At 38.0% G+C, this 17930-nt stretch overlaps 1 protein-coding gene across 2 annotated transcripts in view; it reads left to right on the top strand.

The window, feature by feature from the left end:
* The window catches only part of Sp4 (Sp4 transcription factor), a 66432-nt gene extending 56054 nt beyond the window's left edge, over positions 1 to 10378 (top strand). Inside the window, exon 6 of one of the 2 annotated variants that reach the window (XM_006988291.4) lies at positions 6933 to 10378. In XM_006988291.4, the coding sequence (XP_006988353.2) occupies positions 6933 to 7180 (248 nt within the window). In that variant the 3' untranslated portion in view covers positions 7181 to 10378. The remainder of the gene's footprint in view (positions 1 to 6932) is intronic. The other variant, XM_076551578.1, reaches the window with a different exon arrangement.
* Positions 10379 to 17930: the final 7552 nt, after the last annotated feature.

Genomic DNA, 17930 nt, shown 5'->3' with positions numbered 1-17930 from the left:
ACCAGGCATACAGAGACCCTACCTCAAAAGAAAAACAAACAAACAAAACCTTTATGAATAGACCTTAATTTTATCATTGGTTTTAGACATTACAGGTTTCTGCACAAAATTGACTCTCTTTTAGAACACAGCTTCTTAATGATAATCTCTAGTTTTCAGATGCAATACAATCATTATTTTGTTAATGACTCTCTTCTCTGTCTTTTTTTTATGCTGTAGATTTAAGCCCCTCCCCTTTTCCCATCACTGTTAATCTAATGGTGTTTCAGTGGAAGACAGTCTGGTGTGATCATGTTGCCATCTTAAACAATAAGGAATTATATTTACCTTTTCTGCTAACTGGAAAATATTACAGGAATAGAAACAAGTGTTTGTTGCACATAATAAGGATATAAATTGTACATATATCATAAATTCATGTAATAGGATAGCTCATTTCTGTGAATATTTTACTGTGGGCATGTTGCTTTTTTTTTTTAGAATATTTTATTGACCAATGACATTGTTCCAAGAAGTAATCAATCCAGGGATGATTTCTGATAAATAATGTCACAGGGAGGTTTCATCTTCAACCACATCTATTATTTTTCACCAGCTAAGAAAAACCCAGAGGTGCTCCTAAAACGCTATTTACAGTAGACTTCAGAGTTTCACAATATGTACAATTTAGTCTTTTATCCCATATAAAGTTGTATGTAATTATAAACTTAAGTGGAAAGGAAAGTTGATAATTGAAATGCCTGTGGTTTTCATATACAAAAGAAAAAGTATTATTGATGAAATAGAGAAGATCAGAAACTCTATAGGTACATTAAAAATTTCCCCCAGAATTATTATACAGCTGTTTGCTGCTTCAGTTTGTATAATAGTCAGAACTATTTCCTGTGACTTGACCAGCAGCCAAAATGAATCAGTGTGTCTTCAGCCTCTTGGCATCAGGGGCCACATTTTATAACTGAGTAGTTTGCTTGTTTTCTTACCTAAATGATGAGAGAGACAAAGCAGACAATGAGGCGTGAACTCAAACTTAGTAAGCACCCAGTGCAGGTTCGTGTCACATGTTCTGTCTGCTTCGTTTCCCGGGGTTGATCCTATGAGTCAATGCTTAGAGGTGCAGGCAACAGGAAATAAGAGAAATTCCAGGTAGATGGCCAGAGAAGTCAGAAGGGGGGGGGGTGCACACCAGGCCCATTTCGTTACAGCAGTGGCAACACAGGTACCAAAAAGGTTTTATACACTCGCATCTCCAGCCAGAGGATCCAGAAAGTGGGGCCTGTGTTTACCATGCTGTGTGAGTGGAATCACCATTATATTTCTCTCGTGTTGCTCAAACTGTGGCCCCAGATGCTACAAGAGGCCACAGAAACCTGGCTTTCTGGCTGATGAAATCAGAAAAAGATACACTTGAAAAACAGGATAAAAGCTGATCACTAATTCTGTGTGTAGAACAGAAGAAATGCTGGCTCATTCCTGAGCTGTGCATACACAGGGTCAGCATAGAATGACACAAAACCTTAAAACCACTGCCTAATTCTTACATGTGCACATTCTCTATATCTTTCTGTGGTGTGTGTGTGTGCGCGCGCGCATGTGTGCATGCACTCATGTGCATGTATGAGAGGAGAGAGAGAGAGAGAGAGATTAAATACACATAAGTTACAGGTGTATATACATCCAGGCACACATATGCAGAAACCAGAGGAAGGTATCAATCTCCGTCTTAGTGTCCTGACACAGCCTCTCTCACAGAACCATCAGCTCACGGTTTAGACTGGTCTGTGGTTAGGCTGGTCAGCTAACCATCACACTCCCAGGATTCACCTGTCAGTTCATTCCACAGTGCTGGGGTTACAGCTTGCACAGCCAAACTCTGGTATTTTTATTTATTTATTTGTTTATTTATTTATTTATTTATTTATTTGTATTTAGAATACACACTCAGGTTCTGGTGCTTGTCTAACAAGTGCGCTTGCCCACTGAGACATCTCCCTAGCCCTTGAACAATGCCTTCAAAAAGGAATTAATATTGAAATTTGGAAACTCAAGAAAAGAATGAGACTGAGTCTGAGTGGACTTAAATGGAATTATCTTCTAATATGAAAACATTTTCCAGAAGATTTCGAAGGACTCATAATCTCCACAGCATAAAATCTAAACTTTCCAGAGTACAATAGAATGCTAAGATAATCCAGACTTAAGAATTTATCAGACTTTAAAGCAGCCATTAAAAACATGGTCCATGGACTGCCTAGGAGCAAACATGATTGAAAAGAATGGAAAAGTAGACACTTGTAATTAGACAAATTAAAACTATAGGACATATTCCAGTGGAAAAGTACAATATTCAAAGTAAAAAAATAACTAAATGTTCAGTAGCCAGATGGGGACTATAACAGGAGAGCGATGCAGTTGAAGACAGAGCAGTAGAAATTGTGAATTCTGAAAGGCAAAAGAAATAGATTAAGACAGCAAGAGAGTGAGCTGGACCACAGGATATGTGGAGCAGAAATAAAGGGTCTAACGTTTGTGTTATTGGGAAGAAGGGAAAAGTTTGATACAGGAAAAAAAATATATAAAATGTCCAAGGTTTCCCATATTAGGTATTTATTAGAGACCCAGAAGTTAGGTAAATCCTAGATAGGTGCTAAAAGGAGAACATGCCCAGAAGTGTCACAGGAACAGCCAGCTCAGATCAGAGATGATGAGAATCTTGAAGGGCACTGAAAGAACAATGATACATTGATGTATAGAGGAAATGAAAATTTGAATGATAGTAGGTTCCCCTAAAAATTATGGTGGTTGAGGAGCAAGGGAGGATATCCTGTTATCAAAAGCAAACTGGGACCATTTAGCCAGCTATGGTAGCATATCCCTATAACCATAGAACTTAAGGAGCTGAGGAGGAGGAGGAAGAAGAAGAACAGGAACACAGCCTGGGCTACTTCATAAATTTCTGGCCAACCTGGGCTACATGTTAAGAGTCCTTTTTAAAAATGTGTTTTGTAAGCCAGGTGTGGTAGCACGCCTTTAATCCCATCACTCGAGAGGCAGGCGGATTTCTGTGAGTTGGAGGCCAGCCTAGTGTACAGAGTGAGTTCCAGGGGAGCCGAGCTACAAAGAGAAACCCTGTCTCAAAAAAACAAACAAACAAAAAGTGTTTTGTATGTATGGTATGTGCGTCTGTGTGTGTGCACATGCACACTCGTGTGTGCATGGCCAGAAGAGGACATCACATATTTGCTCTCACTCTCTGCCTTTTTCCTCTGAGGCAGGGCTTCTCCCTGACCTGTGGCTCACAGGGCTAGGCTGAGAGCCAGCAAGCCCAAGTCCTCCTTCCACCCCACTACAGTGTTGGAGTTACAGGTGTGTGCAGACCACCCTCAATGTGTTTCATGGGTGCTGGAATCTGAAGATCCAAATTCAGGTCCTCATGGCTGCACAAGTGCTCTTGCCCACTGATCCATTTCTCCTGACAGACTTTTTCGAGAGGAAATCAAATTAAGAATTTTTACCATCAGATTTTTCACCAGAAGAAATACTTCATGATAATACTTTTATATCCAAAAGTTCTTGATGGTAAAACATTATTATTAGAAATAAATTTGAAGTGAAGGGGGAACAATATTAATTAACAAAAAATTAAGTTAGGGCCTGACATAGTGGTGCACATTTTTAGTTACAGCACTAGGAAGGTAGATCTCTGTGAGTTCAGTGCTCATCAGTCTACATAGTGGATTCCAGGCCAGCTAGAGCTATATAATTGAGGCCCTGTATATATATGGCTATGTGTGTCTGCATGTATGCAGTTGCATCTTTATTTACTATAGTCCTTAAGGCCAAGCTAGCCCAGCTTGCAATTAATTTAAAATGAAAAAAGAAATAGATATCACGAAAAGTCCTGTATTGTAAAGAAATTGAATAGTTATTAAAAACTTCTGAGAAAGAACATCCTGGGTCCAGATCTAAGAAGACTACATTCTAGGCTTGAAAGTCTGAACATCTGAACATCATTCAGGCAGTGTAATTTAGCAGATTAATGAAGAAAGAAGAAAATGGCAGTAGCTTAAATAATACAGTAAGTATTTGACAAGATGCTCTGTCCTTTTTTATAGAAGTCCATAGAACTGAACTGAAGAGAACAGTATAAATTTAGCCGTTGAAAGAGCACACTTGTCCTTTAGCTTCTTTAAGTCACAGGTCAGAGTGTGTGTGCATGGTGCTGCGCTCAGGGAAAGAAGCTGCTGTGAGGCCCATCTGCACTCAGTCAGTCCAGCCTTGGTGTTAGATCAGGTCCCTGCTCCCTGCTGTTGGTCACCTGGCCAGTGTTTGCTCTTGAAAGTTCCCTGCTTTTCTTCTTGCACGTATTCTGAGACACTTCAAAACTCTGGTTGGTCCCTGTCACACTTGTGATCTTTCTAACACTGGGTACAGAGAGGTCTCTTTGAACAGCTGGTGTGATTAGATTGGGCCACCTATACAGTTGAGAATAATTTTCCTGTATCAAATTCCATAATCTATCTAGTAATAGCTATTAAACCCCATCATCCTGTAACATGTGCAACTTCTAGGGATTGATCCTTGCAGGGCCACGTTGTCTATGACAGTAGCCAGTATCAACAGATTTGATAAGTAAATTCTTGAATCAGGAAGGGCAATCATGAATTCTGAAAGCCCAGGTAGATTTGGAATAATTAAAATAATTTTGACTATAAAATTGTATCATCTGTAGTTAATATAAACATTCTTTACATCCTGGACGTAAAGTCCCTTGATGGTGCTTGCGGAGAGTACAAAATAAGAAGTTATTACCCAGTAGAGCAGAAAACACTTCTCTTGAAAAGGACATTGAGCCAAAAGGAGTCATTCCTCTAGTGAAAGTATACATGTACAATATAATTTTGAATATTTGAGATTCTAGCCAGCTCCTTTGTGGCTTGAAGTTAATTTGGTAACCAAATAGATGAGTAGAAAGTCTGGGAGCGTCCACACTGAGCATGTCACCATTGTTTCCATTTGTCACGGAGCTGTAGAGTACCTGGACTACTCACTGGACGGAATCTGCACAGTGGCTGATACTTTAAGAACAGGAGTTCAAGTCAGATGTCCAGCTTTTCTGTGGCCAGTGCCTTACATAGATAGTCTACAAATAATTGTTGGAAGTGACTGAGTTTATGAACATTGCAGTTAATGAGTATTTGCTAGACAGCCGTGGTGTAGATTTTTTTTTTTTTTTTTTTTTTTTTTTTTTTTTTGGTTTTTCGAGACAGGGTTTCTCTGCGTAGCTTTGCGCCTTTCCTGGAGCTCACTTGGTAGCCCAGGCTGGCCTCGAACTCACAGAGATCCGCCTGGCTCTGCCTCCCGAGTGCTGGGATTAAAGGCGTGCGCCACCACCGCCCGGCCCGTGGTGTAGATTTATCTCCAGCTTTGTACTTAGAAGAGGCACCCACATCTCAGCTATCACCCTCTGGTCTATGAATCAGACTTGGTGGCTGTGAAGTAATGGCAGTCTGCAGTTGCCCTGTGGTGGGACCATAAAAAGCCCATATGTAGGTTCTGTGCCTTCCAGGCAAGCAAGTCTTTGAGCCTCCACTTCCTCATCTATAAAATAAAAACCTAAAACTAGATCTTCAGGTTTTCTCTAGCTTGAAAGTTGTAAACTGAACTCTTCTTTTATGGTCAGACAGTAAATGACATCAAGACTGTTTCTCAGCTGTATTTAATTTTCACCTTTGCTGAGTGTCAGCATTCATAATATCTGGGCTCCTTTACTTTAGAGATTTGCTCCCTGTATTTTCATTGTCTCTGACAATTTTGTCCAATGCATTTATTTAGCCTTTAATAGAAAAATTCTGAATTGTAAATGTAGTCAAAGGCAAGAGTGGGGTTAGGGGAACATCTGATGTGTCAAAACTTGAAATTGTAGATTTATTTTTGGTAAGTCAGAGGAGGGGCAAGGGAAAAAAAGTCTGACAAATGAATCTCCGTATTATCCGAGTTCTGTTTCCCACCAGAACAACCCCGTTTCTCTGCCATAGCAGTTGTAGAAGGAAGGACTGAAGCCAGTAGCTACTTACTTAGCCTTTGTAAACATCAGGATAAAACAGTCAATCAAGCTTTCGTGTGTTTTATCCTGTTACTCAAAAAGAAGAGAGGAGTTTCCCCCTTTTTAGTTAACATTTGATTTTTATTCCAGTAAGCAGAAGTGGTTCTAGTTAGAACTGGTTTATATTTTGTACAAAACATGTTTAAGGATCAGAATATCACCATTGCTCTTTGGAAGCTTAAAGCTGGCTTTAATTTGAAATATATGTTCCCAGCACTCACTTTTTTTTTCTTATAAAAACCTAGCATACTACTACATTCTTAGCTTAAAACAGTTTCTAAGATAGATCATGCCTCTCCAGTTTAAAGGTGAGACCCAGCTATCAATTTAGTGACTGCACATTGGCCTTCCCCTTCCATGCTGTGCTTTGTTAGCTATGAGAGACTGTCAGGAGCTCTTTTGTCAGGAATCCTGACATTTTGTGGATGGGGAAGTAGAGGCTCAGAGTGGTTATTTACTTGTTCTACTTTTTTCCCCCAGTTCATGGCAAAGCAGGACTTTCAAACTTTGAGTCTTTTATTTTCAGCCACATGGTTTTTCTTCTACGTTGTTTGCTTAATAGGTCTTTTTTGTTTGTGTTGTTGTTGTTTTAAACAGAAAGGGCTAGGAGATAACTCAGTGATAGAGGGCTTACCTACCATGAGCAAGGCCTTGGGTTTGCTCCCTACCATCATAGAAATAAGAAGAAAATATTCTGTACCCAAACTAGACATATCTCTATATATCATATCTTATAAAAGTGGAATATGCATGGAAGAGAAATTACTAAAAATTAAAATTTTCTTTTAATTAAAATATATGCAATTTCATTTCCTTCTTATGTTTACAGGAGAAAAGAGATTTGAATGTCCAGAATGTTCTAAAAGGTTTATGCGGAGTGATCACCTCTCCAAGCATGTCAAAACTCACCAGAATAAGAAAGGCGGTGGGACAGCGCTTGCCATTGTTACCTCGGGAGAACTGGACTCATCCGTTACAGAGGTGCTTGGCTCCCCACGGATTGTCACAGTTGCAGCCATTTCTCAAGATTCGAATCCAGCAACTCCCAATGTTTCAACAAACATGGAAGAATTCTGAGACGCTCTCTGTAACAAAGACCTCTCGTGCTGCACTTACGTTTACACACCTTTGAAAATCTGGAAATGGGCTGGTCAAGTGGAAATCAGAGTAGGAAATCACATTTGCATCCTTGGCATCTTTAAGAATTCCAGGGATTTTTTTGGTTCAACACATAAAGTGTTGAATTTTTAAAAATAGAAAAAGAAAACCAATATACTGGAAACAGAAAAGTATTTCTTCCATGCTATAAGTTGCTGTAGTTTTTTGGAAATACATCACATAACCTTTAAACAGAATCCTCCCTCCTTTAACATCATGTGTTGTTAATATGTCTCAAGAGACAGACCACGTGAATTTGCAGGCTGGACCTTAATTGGACTTAATCTGTTTGGAAGTACTTTGTTAAAAATTTAGCCAGTAATAACTTACATGCACTTCTTTTACTCTTTAGCACAGAAAACAGATTGTTATCTGACAACAGGGATAATACTGTGTTTCTTTAGCTTGGTTTTTGGAAAAAATCCATTCAAAATAGTTTTGGCCGTCTTTTCTAAATATCAAAAGTTCTTCAAAAGTTGAATTAGGTTACATTCCAAAATACTAATCTGAGATGTGTCTCAGGTCTTTATTACCACTACATTATAGTAGTGTGTACGCAGACAATCAGTGAAGCCCAATTATTTTCTCCATTTTGGAGACACAGAGGACCTTAGAGCGAACTCTTAGGTTAAATTTTAGATTGAAACCTTAGGGAAATGCTGGGAGAAAATTTGTTAGAACAGAATTCATGATAGCTTCAGAAGAGCAAGAGGAAGCAGTTTAACAATGTTTGGAAGTTAAGGTTGACTGTGTGTCTAACCCTGTGTTCAATAGCAAAATTTCATTTTAAATGTTCATATTGGAAATGCTCACATAAATTACAGATCTATGTAATTTCATGTTCTATAAATATGAGTTATGCTGACAATGTGCAGAATTCTTTATGCTTTGACTTAGTAGCCAAAGAAAGAATTATCATACTTTTTCCAGGCCAGCAGAAAATTATTTTTAACTACATTATAATTTTTGTTTTCCTTTACTAAAAATTGGCAAATCCAATTTTATTTCTAGTATTGTGTTAGGTTTATTAAGAACTTATATCACAGTGATATCTTTATGTTGTATCAATAACAGAATTTTCCCTAAAGGTTTAGACAGCTTAACAAATGTATAATAGAAATGATATTATGAAGCAAAAAATATTTTTGGAAAACCAGAATACTTTTCAGTCAAATAGTGACTGAAAATATATTTCATTGTTTGTGCAAGGGTCTTAGAGAGCAGTGTCTTATTAGGAAAGATGGCCAAACTTTTCATATGAAAAACAATTGGATTATTCTAATAGATTAAACATTAGTAAGACAATGTTTTTAGAAAATATTTACACAGAGTCCTAACTATTGAAACTGACCATTTGGAAACTAAAGTTTTTACCTACTTCATTTCATTGGTTTGAATATAGGTATATGTTTTCTTGTGCATTTTTTATTGTTTCAGGAAAAGTACTACTCATGAAAATTCTCTTCCCAAATCATGATGTTTCTTGTATTTTTGATGAAGGAGAAATACTGTAATGATCACTGTTTACACTATGTACACTTTAGGCCAGCCCTTTGTAGCGTTATATAAAACTGAAGGCCTTTTGTGCTTTCGGTTTGTATAAAAAAGCTTTGAGATTAAAGGAAAAAAAATTTTTACACTGTGGTTATAAATTTCAAGTTTCTTAAAGCTTTTGTAGACTTGTAACAAAGTCTTTAAATTTTAGTTGAATTTTGTAAATTGTTTTGTATATTTTATTTAATGTACTCTTAACAACTGATGTATCTGGCTTTAAAACATCAGAATCAGTTTGTTGTTTGTTTGGTACAGAGGAGCATTTGGTAGTGTTAATTTTAATTTTATTATATAGGAGCTGAAACATCAAATATATATTTTATCTATCATGCTACACAATCAATGCTATAAATTTTTTTTATGCAAAGAGACTTTCTTAATGTTTTAATCATGTTTTCTCTGAGCTATACTTTTTGTTGTTAGCACCAAGTATGAGCACTCTGCATCATTACTCCATGAGCCAGTTTTATGCAACCCATGTATGCTCATCAGAAGTGCAAGTTATCCTCACCAACAATGAGGCCTATTATAAATGTATCAGACTGAATCTGGATTACCTTATAGTATATAAAATAATCAGTCAGCAGGCACATTTCACCACTGAAATTAGAAATATTTTGACAGTCTGTTCTGCGTACCATTCTGAGTCCACCTTTCTGTCGTACAGCAGTCGTAAATTTCAGTGTCCTTTATTTGACTCAGTGGGATGTAGCTGTGGTAGGGCACAGATGTGCAGTAGAGTCCTGTTAATGGCGTTTCACTGCTCATTCCCTTTGCCACCGTTATGAAGCTTTTCTTTGTAAAATTATCAGTGCAAAGCTCTGTATTTATCATGGTAGAACTCCAGTGTTAGAGTAGTTTTCTCTTACGGTATACTTTCTTTGGTTAGGTTTGTGTATGTGTTGCTGATTACATTAGAACTTGATGTTAAGTCATTATTTATCACACTCATGAGAGCAGTAATAAAAGTGTGTAATCTAGGAGAAAAAGTTAATTTGTCAAACTTAGATAAGCATGATGTTTAGGTCCTATTTTTCAATTTTATAACTGTTTTATTGCAACAATATTTGTATTTAAGTCTCCATTTTAATGCCTTGTGGTGTTTTTTTTATGCATGTCACTAAGTTGTCAGCCCACATAAATTGATGTGCAGCATAGGGTATTAAATCTACATAATGATTTTAAAACAGAAATAGTTGATGGTAAAATGTAAATGTTTTGCAAAAAATTCCTTATAAAAAGTTTCGTAGTAACATTTCACTTGTAAATTTTTTGTAAAAAAGAAAATGGAAAAAAAAGATGAATACAGAAAAAAAAAACCTGTTTTCCCATATCCTAGAATTTAGACAATTATTCTGCCAGCAAAGCCTCTGGGGCTGTAATTGACATTTTTACAGTGCTGATTTGTATAAAATTTGTTTTTTGTGGATTTGGAAATAAAATCATGTACAAGTTGTTGCCTGCAGTAACAATTGCAAGTAACCTATTAAAGTCCCCTTGGGTTGAACATGCTTCATTTAATTATGTATACCATAGAGCAGCAATAAAGTGTTTAAACTACCAGCCTTCTCATCACAGTGAACACCGAAAATTTAAATGCCTCTCACTAGAAAATGTATTGGCAACCCTTCTTAATCCTGGTGTTAAGATCTGATCAACACTGTTCTGAAAATACCGCCAAAGAACATCAGTTTAAATTGCATGTTAATTTGTGACCATTGCTGTAGACATTTATGAAAATTAATTTTTGATTTAGAGACACTTTATTTAAATAATTTTAAGCAATAAATGTTAGGAAATAGTAGGATGGTCTAAAAAATGAAAAACAAAATTAAAATAATATTTAAGCTCAGCAACATTAGAAGCAGTGTAGGCTACCTAAATGTGTGAAAGTCTGTAAGAAAAAACAGAACTGCTTTTCCTTCTGGGAGAGACTTGCAGGTCTCACAAAAACCTTACCACCATGAGAATACACCACAGTATGACTTCTGTGGACACATTTCCAAGTCTGCAGATTCAGCAGAGCTGGTACAGAGAACTGCAGGATGTTAGGCACACAGGGAAGCGAGCTGCCCACAAGGCTCCAACTAGTGTTTAAACATGGAATAGATAGAGTGGTATACTGTGTGTGTACATAGCTTATACAGGCATAGCCTAAAGACATGGCTGTGCCACAGCGTACATGCATACATAGGGAGGGTATGTTCTTAACAGTGATCAAACCAAAGGGCAGTTAAATTTATGCTCCTCTACCAAGTAACAACTTTGTCAAAAGATTTCATGTCAAAAGTAAAGTTACCCATTTTGACAGGACTGCTTAACTATGCCTGTAGCTTGTTCCCCTGGGTTCTATTTAAGCCCAAAGCTTATGTCAGTTCCCAAAGATAAGCTTGGAGTTCCTTGGCCTGTTTGCCTGTTCCTCTTAGCAGTGAGCACTGATTAAATGTCTTTTTATCCCTCCCCAAACTAGTATATGTTTCAGTTTCCTGAAAGAGTTACATGTACTCATCATGATGACACTGCATGAAAAGATAAACTCAAAACCTGAAATTTTCACTTCAAATGCAGTAATGGTTGGTTTCTGAACTAGGAATTTCAACCACATGAATAAGATTGAAGCCCAAAGTGGAATCAGTCACAATCAGACTGCTGACCTGAAACTGTTGTACGGAGCTGAAGCAGTGTTAGAGCCAATACTGTAGTAGCTGTGGTCAGCAGTGCTGTTGTTAAAGATGACCTTGAAGTCAGAAAACTTAAGTTTGATATAGCTTATTTAAAAGTTTAGGTGCTGAGTTAGAGGGGTACAGAGACTTCAGATGCCAGTAAGAAATGTGGAATTCCTTGATTCTTCAGTGATTGTTGTGCATGCTGTAATGTGCATAATAATATGTTCCGTCAATTTGTAATTGTGTTGCAGGATTTTAAAGTCATTTTCTAAGATTTTTCTGGTTGGCATAGCCTTGGGCTCTGCTTCTCTTAGTAGCAGGTGGCAATGAAGTTGTCTATTTTTGGATAGCTGAGCAAGATCTCAAATTGAAATAGTGGAAGGAATCACGGAACAGGGCAAGGAGAGAAAGGAAAGCACAAAGGGCCGGTCGTAGGCAGCCACCTCTCCATGGTGGTAGCACTAGGAAAAGAAGCCAGTGCTGAGGCTGGGCTCCTGGATTAGTTGTTGATCTAGTTATTCAGTTATTCTTCTGCATATTGCCCATATTTGCACAATTGTGATTGACACTGTTAGTAAGTACACCAAGCACCTGGTAAGCAGCAACAGTCACAGTCGGCAACCTAGAAGAGGTTACTTTATTCATGATACTGTGCCAAAAGAGCATAAACTGGATGGCTGTAAACAGTAGAAACAAGCCCAAGGTTCAGTGTCTGATGTGAGCCAAATCTCTGGTTCATGTGTTCCCTTGACAACCCTCACACAGTAGAAGGCATGCGGTAGCTCTCTGAGGGCCTTCTTTCTCAGGGGGCACTAATATCATTTCAGGACACTGTTTTTAAGATCTTACCACCTCATAGAGGCCCCACCTCCTCTACTGTGTTGAGAATTGGATTTCAACATGGGAATCTGGGGAGATAAACCATCAGACCCAGCAGGAGGCATTGAACACTTCCCAACAAGATTAATGGCGAAGTGCTTGGAAAAGGTGCATCACGTTGCAAAGCTAACTTAAAACTGTGTGAAAAGGAAGGAAACTCCAGCAGGAATTCCCCATTTCAACCGTGTTTTTCTCAAGCTGAGCTAGTTTGAGGTATTGTGCCTCAAAATAGATGACAACGGTCTCTGGAGTAGCATGTCACACTGGGAATGAGACGGAAGTTACTGAAGCATATCGAGACTGTGCCTCCTGGGAGGAGCCAACACAAGGCAAGTGAGGATGCCCAGGTTTCGAAACAGCTGAGAAAGCTCATCTGAAGACAGATCAGACACCACCAAGGGACAGCAGACAGAAAGAGAGGAGCCTGCACAGCTGCCTCAAGCAACAGTTCATCTTTGCATCCTACCTTTCTAGGTGGTTGGCTTGGTTTAAATTGTGTTATTTATTATCTTGCTATCAAATGCAGTCTAATAAATATTTTATTTATAGTAGTATTTTTGTGATGTGGAAGCTATAATAAAATTATATTTTCTGCTGATAAAATTGTTTCTAGTTTATATAATTTTATGCTGGAATTAAATGTATGAATAATGCATGACAATGTAAAGGGCATCATGATTTCTAAGTATTTGGTAACATAACAAACAAGTTTGAAAACCACTACTGAGGAAAATACCATAAAAGCAAACAGGCTAACAAAAAGAAAAATTTCAAATTCAATAAAAGTGTAGCTGGTTACACCTTTAATTAGCATAACCATTTTATATCTTTACAGCTGTCTTTACACTAGCTTATGCTCTGTGTATGTGTTTGGTGGAGTGTTATGTCTCTAATGATGCTTTGTAAGAATGAAGCTTATGAGTTAATTGTATTCCTTTCTGATTTCATGGACAGAAAAAAATATTGTTGAAAAATCAAGTCTCAATTTGGTGATCCTGTATTAGTTTATTTAAAGAGACTGAGGTGTTTTTGTTGGTGGTGGTCCTCATTGTTTATTTGGCTTTGTTTTTCATAATGTGGATGGTAGTTTGTATTAAAAGTCTATGTAAATTGGTCCACAAATTCTTGAAGTACTTTCCTCTTACATCTCGTTTGTGAACAAGACATATTTAAGAAAAAGTAAAAAAAAAAAAAAGCAAACCTAGCAGATTTCTTGGAGTTGATCACTTTACAGACAGGCATTTTTCTGTATTTTTTAGGAAAAGAGTTATCTTACTGATAAAAGTGAATTTTAAATATTAATTTAATTAAACTTATTTGAACCTGTGATCTTGGCTTTTTTTTTTTTTTTTTTTTTTTTTTTTTTTTTTTTTTTTTTTTTGGTTATTCAAGACCAGGGTATCTCTGTGTAACTTTGGAGCCTGTCCTGGAACTCACTTTGTAGACCAGGCTGGCCTCGAACTCACAGAGATTCACCTGGCTCTGCCTCCCAAGTGCTGAGATTAAAGGCATGCGCCACCACTGCCTGGCAATCTTGGCAATTCTTGAAAGCGTTAATATGAGTTAAGACTGCCCCCTCAAATAAATCCAAATAAAATACATTCTTTTCTGTTTTTCTCCTTATACATTTTATTCTAATGGAATTTTGATTAGATTTGTGAATTAAATGTTTATGTCTTTTAGGAAAATAGAAAATGTCTTTAACTCTGGCATTCAGGATAATCCCAAAGTGTGATTTTCAGGAAACTCCAAACAGCTCTTTTGTGTTAATTTTTCTGTTTTAACCTGGAGTGTTGCCATAGCCTAAAAGTTCACACAGCTTATTCCAGTGTCTGTGCTGGACTCTTGAATTTATCTTACTAAATAGGTGAAGCAATGATTGCTTTGTTCTAGAAAGGCAGAACAATTAATTTTCTCCGTATTTAAATAACAAGCCAAGTTACCCGATTCCAAGTGCAGTCTATTCCCCTTAAAATATTATAAAGACAGTTCTTTTTCCATATCTGTGTTCTGAATATTTGGGGCATCCCCAAATTAATGTTAGAGCTCAGTCTTCAAGGAGATTTTGTGTTGAGAGTGGGAATTTTACAAGTGATTGTCCCAGGGGTACCCATGTGTAAGGCTCCAGAGAGCCAGCTCAACCTTTTTGCCATGTGAATGCACACAGAGACGATGCCAGCTGTGAACCATCATCTGACACAATGCGAGAGAGCATTCATCTTGTGCTTCCCGCTCCCAAGAACTGAGGTTTCTGATGTAGATAAGCTACCTACTTTATGGTACTTTTATCATAGCAACTCAAACAAAGACCAGGGTGACAGTCAAGATACTTAATGAGGCACGAAGCACAAAGTCCACTTAGCAAAGGAGGTGTACATAGTGACGGGAAGGTTCCCAGAGCAACCGCTCTTCCTCTTCTCATCCTTGCTGGATCCTGGGCTGAAGTGGAGTTAGGAACTAGAAATGTCTATTACCTCCTGGTGTGTGGAGTGTTCTCAATATTTTAATAACTAGTATGGTCCCAGATGGCTCTATGTCCTATCAACACCCTTGCTTTCAATATTTGAACGGAAAAGCCCAGTCCCCCAAACATTCATTTAACTGCTAAGATAATTTTGTGACCAAGCCCATGCTTTTATATAGTATTTTTTTAACATGAAAACGAAGAAAATACATGCAGAAATCATCTTCCTTCAAAATCATTAGGGCTGACTCAAAACTTCCCATAAAAATGGTATAGGATACAAATTGATCCAATCATCATACCTTGAACAATTTTAAAAGGTAAATCAGAGAAATGGTTAATGAATGCAACATTAACAGATAAAGAAGACTACTTCCTTCCAAAATTTTCCCTGCTATTGATTGAATGTAGTACATGATCAATCATTTTATACACCACCAAGAAGCCTCATCATTGATACTGTAACATGATATTCTAGTATTGCCTAAAAGTTTTCATTAATACTTCCGAAAGAGCTTTGCTAGATAGTTAGACATTCTTTATGCCTTGCTCTCATACGTTAAGAAACACATACCAGGGATGACATTTCCATTCATGTTTTTGTCTGTATGTGAGACCTTTGTTGTTTTCTTTGCCTTGTTTTTAAGATAGGGTCTCCATGTAGTCCAGGGTGGTCTTGAACTTGATATATAGCCAAGGACAATCTTGAACACCTGAGCCTTTTGTCTCAACATCTGTCCCAAATGTTGGGACTACAGACATACAGCACTACACCAAATTTGAATGGTAGTTTTCTTTTCCTTCCCCTCGCCCCTCTCCCCTTTCACCCCTTTTCAGGATTTTCATGTAGCCCAGACTGATCTTGAATTTAAATTTGATATGTATCTAAGGCTGACCTAGAAATCCTAACCCTCCTGTCTACATCTCGTCAAGTGTTGGGATTACAGGTGTGTGCCTCTATGCCTACTCTTGAGTGGTAGTTGTTTTTTTTTTTTTTTTTTTTTCTTGGTTTTTCGAGACAGGGTTTCTTTGTGTAGCTTTGCGCCTTTCCTGGAACTCACTTGGTAGACCAGGCTGGGAGTGGTAGTTTTTAAATTGCCATATTTGTTCTTTCATACTCCAGGGTTCAGTAGATGGAGACTGATCATCCTCTGCTGAGTGTAGACTACTCTTAATGACTTGCTTCTGATACATAGAATACAGTGTACACACCCGACACTTGGAGACTCAATCATAAGAAATCACTGTGGCCTCCTTCTTAGTTGTTCTCTTGGATTTGTCCTTCCAGGGAGGCGTGATGTCATCACATAAACAATTCTATCACAAGCCCTGGAGGTGAGGAAGTGGCACCTCTGGACAGCAGCCTCCCAAGGAAGCCCAGGAGGACTGTCCATCCCAGCCCACTGTTAGGATGACTGTAGCCTCAGCCTGTAGAGACCCTGGCCAGGGACACCCAATAAATAAATAAAGTGCCTCATAAATTCTTGATCAATACAGTATGAGCTGTCGGGTATTGTTCAAAGCATCTCTGTTTGGGGAGGGGAGTAATTTGTTACACCACAATAGATAACCAATATCCCACAAGTCCTCAATTTTCATGTCATCATCTGGGCCACTCAGAGCATTGACACTTACACATTTGTTCACAGGATGCTCCACTGGGGTCTCCCATGAATTTCCTCTCAGTGACCATATCCAAAGAAGCTCTACCGAAGACCTATAGATGGTAAGATAAGACTGACGAGAGACTTGCCTCCTGCATGACCACAAATTTAAGATACCAATTTGAAAGATACTAAAATGGGGGGGGGGGGCAATGTGCTCTGCAGGATCCATGAACAACATTTTAATTCCTTTCTACTCCCACCAACCTCTTTTTCTTCTGTTAAGACTGTCATCTTGTCCTTCTCAGGACAAGCCTCGGGTTTACAGAGGTGACTGTGTTGACATTCTCTGTGTCCCATAGTGAAAGGATGCCTTAACTTTCACATTTCATTTAGCAACCATAGCAACTCTGAGTAGGCCTGGGGGTGGGGTTACCCTTTGTATGGTTGGGTGCTAAGGGATTCTATGCAGGTGGAATTTCAGGCATTAATAAGAGTATTTGTCCTTAGAAAGTTAAAAATATTCTAGCACCATATGATATTCTATATCCTGGAAAATTTTATCACTAGCATATTATATATATATATATATATATATATATATATATATATATATATATATATATATATGGAAAAGAGCAAACAGCATTTACTGGCTCATGAAGAAAGCTTGCCATGTGCATAACCAAAGTAAATTTTAAAGGGGCGGGGGGCACACAGACAAAGGAAATAGAAGATTTGCCAGACCAAACCACATGAGTGCCTCCTTCAATTCTGCTTCCCTAAACAAATCACACAGAATAGATTTTTTGTTAACTGTTCAGCTCTAGTAAATGTAAAGATGAATGTTATCCATCTACTGCCTCCACGCCTTCGCCATGGCAAATCCTTCTTTACCCCCTCCCTTCCCAGCACCTGACTTGCAATCTTTTTTCTTAATCTGCTCTCTAGTTGAGGTGTAACTAACAGAAATAGAAAGATGAGGTTTAATATTACTGAAGAGAGACCTCAGGAATAATTATACCCACACTTCTGATAACTTTACTCCTTTATAGTCTTTGAATGGTTTATTCTCATTCCTTCCCTGGAGATAAAAATTAAAACTTCCTGAAGAAAAGCTGCTTTCCTGCCTGACCCCTGTCATTAATCTATTTTTATAAATTACTTTAACCCCTCTCCCTCTGGAGGCCTGAGTCCTAATGAGAGCTTTGCTGGTCTCAGAAATCCTTTTCTTATGAGTGTCTCTGAGGTGTCCCTTCTAATGTAGCAAATATTTGTTTGTTGAGAAAGTGTCTCACTGTGTAGCTCTGGTTTGCCTAGAACGTGCTATATGGACCAGACTGGCTTCAAACTCACAGAGATCCGCCTGCCTCTGACTCTCGAGTGCTGGGATTGAAGCTGCATGTCACTGAAGCCATGCATAGCCAATTTAGCAAATATTTGAACAGTAATGTTGCTAGAGGATCCGTGCCAGACGCTGAAGGCTGTAAGAAAATTAGCAG

The sequence above is a fragment of the Peromyscus maniculatus genome, chromosome 14 (assembly GCF_049852395.1).
Source record: "Peromyscus maniculatus bairdii isolate BWxNUB_F1_BW_parent chromosome 14, HU_Pman_BW_mat_3.1, whole genome shotgun sequence".
NCBI classification, from domain to species: domain Eukaryota; kingdom Metazoa; phylum Chordata; class Mammalia; order Rodentia; family Cricetidae; genus Peromyscus; species Peromyscus maniculatus.
This window is presented reverse-complemented; position numbering and strand designations above follow the sequence as displayed.